The 8,225-nt window shown below is 37.1% G+C and overlaps 1 protein-coding gene across 3 annotated transcripts; it reads left to right on the top strand.

Moving 5' to 3' along the window:
• Positions 1–496: 496 nt before the first annotated feature.
• On the top strand, positions 497–6,778 carry LOC136233231 (translation factor GUF1 homolog, mitochondrial). Of its 3 annotated transcripts, none has more exons than XM_066022849.1 (12): positions 497–901; positions 1,620–2,370; positions 3,477–3,633; positions 3,773–3,827; positions 3,949–4,016; positions 4,097–4,201; positions 4,310–4,381; positions 4,578–4,691; positions 5,115–5,255; positions 5,327–5,386; positions 6,135–6,346; positions 6,510–6,778. In XM_066022849.1, exons 1-11 carry the CDS (start codon positions 575–577, stop codon positions 6,298–6,300), a joined length of 2,016 nt encoding a protein of 671 aa, XP_065878921.1. In that variant the 5' UTR covers positions 497–574; the 3' UTR covers positions 6,301–6,346; positions 6,510–6,778. The 3 variants fall into 3 exon arrangements, with proteins under 3 accessions (XP_065878921.1, XP_065878920.1, XP_065878919.1); XM_066022848.1 differs by having other exon boundaries at positions 6,492–6,778; XM_066022847.1 differs by having other exon boundaries at positions 6,458–6,778.
• Positions 6,779–8,225: the final 1,447 nt, after the last annotated feature.

The following is an 8,225-nucleotide window of genomic DNA, read 5'->3' as shown; positions in this document are numbered from 1 at the left end:
ATAACTTAGGTACGGGCTCCTCCTTTACTGCAGAGCTCTGGGGGATCTTGTCTGGCATTAAACTCGCCATTCGCATGGGTGTTAAAAGACTTTCGGTGGAGTCTGACAATTTGGAGGCTATCAACAGGATTTCGGATAGACATGATGTTTGTCTTAAGAGTCAGAATCTCATTAAAGCCATCTTGAGGCTTCGTCCTGCCTTCGATTCTCTTACCTTCTCCCATATTTATAGGGAGCAAAACCGCGTGGCGGATCGCTTGGCAGCTGCTGGGCATGGGGGATGTTAGGTGTTTCTACCCTTTCCGTTCCTCCTTCTTTTCTGTTACCTTCTCTTCTTGAGGATAGGATTGGGGTCAGTCTTCCTAGACTGATCCCGGGTTAGGTTTTTGTTTGTTTTTTTTTTTTTTCTTCCCTTCTTATCAAAAAAAAAAAAAAAAAAAGAAGAGAGGACGACTTAAATCAATAACTCGATGTAACGATGTCGTTTCCTATTCCATCGAACCAGACGTTGTTTGGCTTCATCGTCTGCAGCGGCGGTTAGCAGCAAGATTGCCTGCTTCGTCGACGGCCCTGTATGGGTTTCATTTGGAGGGTTTCAGAAACCCTAAAATCCACCAAATCCCTCTCTCTTCTACAATATTCAAAATTCCGTGCAATCTCTTCTGCATTTTTGGTACACGACCGTCTTTCTGGTGTAACCCGTGAGTTTTGCTCCCATCCCCGCCCAAACAGCAAGGAAAATAACATAGATTTGAGCAAGTATCCCGCCGAGAGAATCAGAAACTTCTCTATAATAGCTCACGTTGATCACGGCAAATCAACACTAGCCGACCGCCTTTTGGAGCTCACTGGGACCATCAAAAGAGGCCATGGCCAGCCTCAGTACCTCGATAAATTGCAGGTATTTACAGGACTATGCTGTTAGTTGTGAACTTAGGCTCATAGGATTATCATTTGGTATGTATGATGTTTAGTTTTCGGTTGGTCTCAAACCTGTAGTTTTTTTTTTCAATCTAATTTTGGTGAAATTCTATTTAAGTGATAATCTAGAGCTGCTTTTAGTTTACCTGATTTTCTTACTGTTTAACTGAAAAACGTTTACTCACTCAAACTAGATGCAAAATCTGTACCATAATGCTACTGGATGCTGTGTTGTCTGACCCAAGGGTGGATAGACTGGAACAGAAATGATTAAATGTAATACAAAATGGAAATGTAAAAGCAATCACTAGGATCCTTTTAACCCACTGGAATGCAATATGATGACTAAAACTAGAGACATTGAAATCCTTCTTTTGTAAGTGTATGTGGTATTTATTTTGATTTTCTTGATTGTAGATTACAGTGTTACTGCGTATATAAGGCTACCATATTTCATCATAAATGGTCCTCACCCATTGTAATAGTACTTTATGGAGACAAACTAGTACCTTTCTAAAGAGAAGACTGATATTAAATGTCGGCACATCCTTGTGAGACTTAATAATATAAAACATAAGATGATAACTTTGCAAATTAATCTTATATTATTGCAGGACTATAAAGGTTTGAACTTTGGAAATTTTCTCTATTTAATACTTGTTGGATAAATATGTAAATGAAATTTGAACTCTTTTTAGGTAGAGAGAGAAAGGGGAATAACTGTTAAGGCTCAAACAGCTACCATGTTTCATAATTACAAGTTCCATGGACCTAACATGGATGAAGGACATGAGCCATCATCATTTCTTCTAAATCTAATTGATACCCCAGGTCATGTTGATTTCAGCTATGAAGTATCAAGATCCTTAGCAGCATGCCAGGGTGCCCTGTTGGTTGTCGATGCTGCCCAAGGCGTTCAGGCACAAACAGTAGCTAACTTCTATTTGGCTTTTGAATCAAACTTGACAATAGTACCTGTCATAAACAAAATAGATCAACCAACGGCAGATCCTGATCGTGTAAAAGCTCAATTAAAATCAATGTTTGATCTTGAACCTGATGATTGCCTTCTAACATCTGCCAAAACTGGGAAGGGCCTTGAGCATGTCTTGCCTGCAGTCATAGAGCGAATACCTTGTCCCCCTGGGGATAGTAATTCACCACTGCGTATGCTTTTGTTGGATTCCTATTATGATGAGTACAAAGGAGTAATCTGCCATGTTGCAGTTGTTGATGGAATGCTGCGGAAGGGAGACAAGATTTCATCAGGAGCAACTGGCCAGTCATACGACATTCTGGATGTTGGTATCATGCATCCTGAACTGACTTCTACTGGAGTTCTTCTAACCGGACAAGTGGGGTATGTGGTGAGTGGCATGAGATCAACCAAAGAAGCGCGAGTAGGAGACACGCTATCTCATAGTCGAAGCACTGTAGAAGCTCTACCAGGTATCTGCCCTTGATCTTTTGTTCCTATCAGTGCTTTATTAATCCTTCATCAGAATTATCACAAATGCAGGAGTCTATGCAAAGTCTTATTCATTCATTTATATCACCGTACTCCTAGGAACTGTAAATATTTAGAAACTCTTGTGGACAAGTTGCAGCAACACATTATTTTTAAATTTTATGTTTTGCTAAATGTATTGTTGCTTTTTCTTTTTCTATGTGATGTTTATGAAATTTGGAACATTTCTAAATTGCTTCAAAATTCATTGTTAAGTGATGGGATGTTAAGTAGCAAATGGAGTTGCAAATTTTTAAGTGTACTACATACAAATAGAGTTGGAAAAGGCTTTGGAGTAAATAGACCTTTTGGCTTTTTTCTTTTTGCTCTGTCATTCAAGAATCCCCTTGCTTACTGGCAATGCAGAAGGCAGTGACCTCCTTTACTTGAAGCTAAAGCATTCAGGGGTAAAAAGACATCAACAAAGAAGAGATCAGTAAGGAAGAGTAGAACCCCATGGTCAATTGAATAAGACTTCCCTCAGGATTAAGGAAGATTTAGCGCTCCACAATTTTTTTTTCCCAGATGTAGGAGGCTGATAGGATGCATTTAATTGGATTTTGGGGACTGCAAACTCGGGGTTTGGGATCCAAAGTGGACCTGAAAGAGACTAGACTTCTAGTAACAGTGGGCACATTTTCAGTTGAGAGATGATAAGGAGCAACAAAAAGATCCTTTAGCTGTAGCTCTTAACAAAATATCACGTCGCATAACATAAGGCCGGAAGTATGGTAAACTCGGCTCAAAAGATGAAAAGTGAGATGGATGAAGTTTTTGTCACTAGTGTTCACTTTACACAGTACACAGATAATCCATGCAAATCTTACTATTCGGAGTTACTTTTAGACTGCTGCCTGGAGGAACCATGATAGCATTTAGACGACATGTTGTAGTCTTATGAATGTAATACAATGATAGCATGACTTAGAAGGAAACAGAATATGAATTGATTGTGTATCGAGAAAAAAAGATATTTTTTCTTGTATTCTTTAGGATTGCTCAGTCCTAGTTAAAATTCTCTCATATTTTTATGCTCTTCCTATTGTAGGTTTTAAACCAGCAAAACACATGGTGTTTTCTGGTCTCTATCCAGCTGATGGATCTGATTTTGAAGCACTTAACAATGCGATTGAGAGGCTGACATGTAATGATGCAAGTGTCTCTGTTACTAAAGAGAGTAGTTCTGCTCTTGGCCTCGGTTTTAGGTGCATCTCCAATTATTAAATGCCATTATTCTGCTTTAGACAGTGAAACCCCCCTTCCTTTTGCATCTCTCTCTCTCTCTCTATCTATTTCAATGTTTCATAAGGACTAACTTTTTTATGCTATTGATCTTATCCATAGGTGTGGTTTCTTAGGTTTACTCCACATGGATGTTTTTCATCAACGGCTTGAACAGGTAATGTTTTCCCTAGTAGAACATGTACTTGTTGTTATAATCTCTGAAGGTAGTCATTGGCATATTACATATAAATTGAAAAAATGGCATTTCTAATGTATCCCTTGTCAATGGATTACAGGAATATGGAACTCATATTATTTCTACTGTTCCTACTGTTCCATATATATTTGAGTATTCAGATGGAAGGTATGAAATGTCTTATCTATAGTTTTTGAATTTTCTATCCCATATGCCTTACTCAACATTATATTTTGGTGTTCTGATAGCAAACTTGAAGTTCAGAATCCTGCTGCATTGCCCTCGACTTCCAAACAACGAGTTACAGTTAGTTGGGAACCTACAGTCTTAGCTACAATTATCATCCCTAGTGAGTAAGCTCTCATACTGTCGTACTCCTTCCTTTCATACTATGACTGATCGACTCGCTATCTCAGCACGCGTAGTACTTAACTTGTCCAATTTTCATTTGTCCACATAAGGTATGTGGGACCTGTTATTACCCTTTGCTCGGAGAGGAGAGGGCAGCAATTGGAGTATACATTTATTGACAGGTAATTGTGTTTGCCTTATCATAGTATAGGTCAGTTATTACTTGCATTTGAACCAGCAAATATTGTTATAGGTTGTTTGTTATGTCTTGTGCATATTTATCATTTCATATAAGTGATCCATAATCAGAATATTTATATATATATATTGGTTAGACCATAATCAGAATATTGATCCTTCTAACACTTCTGTATGAAGCCAACGGGTCTTTATGAAGTATCGCATTCCTTTGAGGGAAATTGTCGTCGACTTCTACAATGAGCTGAAGAGTTTAACCTCAGGATATGCATCATTTGATTACGAGGATGCAGAGTATGTATCCTTTCTCCTGCTCTAGCTTTCTCCCTCTCACAAAAAACATGCATGCTCATATCTTTGCTTGGCGAAGATTGATGCCAACAATTGGATTTTATGTGTTAGAAAGCACAGCATAGAAACTGCTATGGCTCCATGAGCCGTCCTGTAGTTGTTACTAGAATTTTTCTGTTTTGGTTGTGTAGGCTTGTTATTTTTTTGGATGCTCAAAGAATCTTACAGTATGATATATTTTCTTGAAATGTCAACACCCTGAGCTATTGTTTTTCTCTGTTCCTTATTTATGGGATTGTTTTCTCTACTAATATTTCAATCATATTATCCATATCATAGGGGAGGTCATCAGATTCTCTGCATTTATTTTCTTGTAATCTTCTGAATCTTACCTTTTGTTGCTTTTGTTATGATTGATGGAAACAGATATCAAAAATCTGATTTGGTGAAACTTGATATCCTTTTAAATGGTCAACCAGTTGATGCTATGGCAACCATTGTTCATAATTTGAAGGCACAACGCATTGGGCGTGAGCTGGTGGATAAGTTGAAGAAGTTCATTGATAGGTGCTTACTTTTTTCATTTGTGCTTTCTTGTCATATAATCTTCTACAGATGTGTGATCTAGTTTTCAACAGGCAAATGTTCGAGATAATAATACAAGCAGCTATCGGATCAAAGGTTGTTGCAAGGGAAACGTAAGTTTTATAGCTTTTTTGTTTGTGTGTCATATCAACTCTTTATAATTTCATTAGGACAAAAGCAGTGTCACCATTGCCAGTATCTGTTTCTCTTCCATGCTAATGTTTATTTATTTCACGGTTTTATATGATGGTTCATGTTAGCCGACCCCGAATCATTTCGGGACTAAGGCTTTGTTGTTGTTGTTGTTGTTGTTGTTGTTGTTGTTGTTGTAGTACAATTTGGTTCTTGTCCTTGATATGAGTTAAAATCCTGCCAACTTATGCTGGTGTACAATTTGGTTCTTGTCCTAATGCCCAAAGTTGAAATTGCACAATCTGGTGCTCAGATGTTTTGGTTTTCATATTGCCAAGCTATAGTAACATTTCCTTTTTTTTTTTGGATTCTGTTGTGCTACCTGAAGATATATTGCTGGATTCTGAATGCAGCTAATTTTGCAAAGAACTTGATGATATATTGCTGGATTCTGAATGCAGCTTATTTTTAAAAGAACTTGATAGTTTTATGCATACTTATGAAAAACTAAATAAATAAAATTGAGATTGTTCCACAAGTGGGAAAAACCAGAAAACATTCTTCTTAGTTTTGCAATTAGTGCATTGCTTTCTGATATACTTTTCTTGGTGTTCTTTATTGATTTCTCTCTCTTTCCACGGATAAATTAGAAATTGTTTAATTATTTGAGCATAAATATTATTCGCTACCAGCGCTGGTCATAAATCTCTTGATTCTATGATTTGATAGGATTTCGGCTATGAGAAAGAATGTCCTTGCAAAGTGTTATGGTGGGGATGTTACCCGGAAAAGGAAGCTTTTGGAGAAACAGAAGGAAGGCAAGAAGCGAATGAAGCGTGTTGGTTCAGTTGATATACCACAGGAAGCTTTCCATGAACTACTGAAAGTGTCATAGAAAAACACGAACAAATCAAACATATATATATGTAATACTGGAGCAGGTAAGTTCATGTTTCTACTTGTTTTGTCTACAGACACAACCAAAGAAGTCACATATATTAGCAATTTTATTATCCATTTGATTGATAATGCACACCTGCAATTTCATGTAGTTTTGGACTTTCTGCACCCAATGACAGAGAGCAGGCTTTAATTTTTGTTTAGGACCAAGTCTCACCCAGCACTCTGTGATGATACTGCAGTCAGTCAAGGAGAGCCAATTGAATTGAAGACTAAGAAAAAGCAAGACAGGATATGAAACACATTATTTATTCTCTGGTCTTACAATGGGATTCGAAAGTGATTGCTTAACAAATAAATGAATATTTGAGATGTCTGGATAGGGGCAAAAGTTAGACAAAAAATTTCAATTGTATCAATAAAGGAATAGTAACAAAAGTCTTGCATTTATAAGGCTGAATTTTCAATCCTTGTACTTTGATTTACATGTTCAATCAATCTAATGGCTGATTTTGCTTAAAAACTTATCTTGTTTGTTTTTTCAGTTAGTATTCTCTTTACTGGAAGAGCTAAAATCCAACTCGCATCCTTTTTATTCCTAACACTCCAGACTTTGGTGTTTGAAAGGATCAAAGGTTACTTTTAAAATCTTTCATTTTCTTTCTTTTAATGATCTTTCCTTCACCTCATCCAAGATAATTACGAATTATTTATGTATCAATCCAGGTAGATACATATTATTCAAACAATAACATGATATAGTGGGACTAGTCAGTGAGTTGTATGACATGCGGAAGGACTAGTAACTAGATATCACATATAAACGACGAGCTAAGAGTTAGAGGACTGGTTATGTAATTTTTCAGGTTCCTGTTTTATCAATTTAAATTTCCAGGTTCCTGTTTTACCAATTAGTTATTTTATTATCTTTCTGCAATCTGTATTGATTTCTCTAAAGGCCTTATTAACCGTTGCCTAGGTTGTTAGTTTTGGACTCTAGTGAAGTTGTTAGAAGTTTGTTAGTCAGCTCTATATAGTTGTATTGTAACTATTTCTCTCTCCATGTTCTCTATTTAGAGAAGCATTTTGTGTACCGAAAACCTATGCAAATTTTTAATGAAATCATTCTCTCTCTCTAAATTCTTCTTCTTCCTTATCTTTTCTCTTTCTTCTCTCATCTAAATCTTCATTAACCAAACATAGAACATTGGTTTTGAAATTGGTATCAAAGATTACCATCCCTAGCCATTACACTTTGTATTGTCAATAACGCTGAAAAGAAAACTCGAGCTGCCATTAAAGCACAAAAAGAAGTCATGGAAAACCTGGATCAACAGATCAAGGATGTGAATGCTCTCTTGGACATCTGCGAGTCCACGACATCTCAACTGTAGATGTTGCAAACCCAGATGATGGATATGCACTCTGCTTAGCAGCAATGCCTGAATTTTTTTAGCTAGGAACGAACTCAAACGCGAAAAGAACAACTTACCACCCAACAAATGCTCATGGAGCTTAACAAATCCTTGGCTGCGATTGCCAAAATAGTCCAACGTTCACCTGAAGGATCCACCCATGTTAATCCTACTTCTTCCTTTCTTACCAAAGGCATTTAGAGCACTCCCCACCAGTTCCATAATGGAGATCATTCTAAAGAACCACCTCATTTCAATAAAATGTTACCTAAGTGCGATTTGCATATTTTGATGGATCTGAGGTTGATAATTGGACGAGCAAGTGCCATAAATATTTTCAACTCTTTGAAGTTGCTCTTGAAAGGAAGAAGGATCTGGCAGGTCTTTACCCACAAAAAAATAGAGTTACATGGGATAATAGAGGAACCTAAGCTTAATAAGGGCATGTCACTTAAATCTATAAACCAGTTAGTGTCTAAGGGGTAGAAGGGGGTTACCTATAGGT

The sequence above is a fragment of the Euphorbia lathyris genome, chromosome 6 (genome assembly GCF_963576675.1).
Source record: "Euphorbia lathyris chromosome 6, ddEupLath1.1, whole genome shotgun sequence".
NCBI lineage: Eukaryota > Viridiplantae > Streptophyta > Magnoliopsida > Malpighiales > Euphorbiaceae > Euphorbia > Euphorbia lathyris.
The sequence above is the reverse complement of the archived record's forward strand: the minus strand, read 5'-3'. Positions and strand labels throughout refer to the sequence as shown.

Bases quoted from the DNA above. Each gene is read 5' to 3' on its own strand.
- LOC136233231 (XM_066022849.1), top strand. From the start codon at position 575: ATGGGTTTCATTTGGAGGGTTTCAGAAACCCTAAAATCCACCAAATCC. The intron at 3,828-3,948 runs GTAATGTTTTCC...AATGGATTACAG, and splicing joins TTCATCAACGGCTTGAACAG to GAATATGGAACTCATATTAT. The intron at 4,382-4,577 runs GTAATTGTGTTT...TTCTGTATGAAG, and splicing joins GAGTATACATTTATTGACAG to CCAACGGGTCTTTATGAAGT.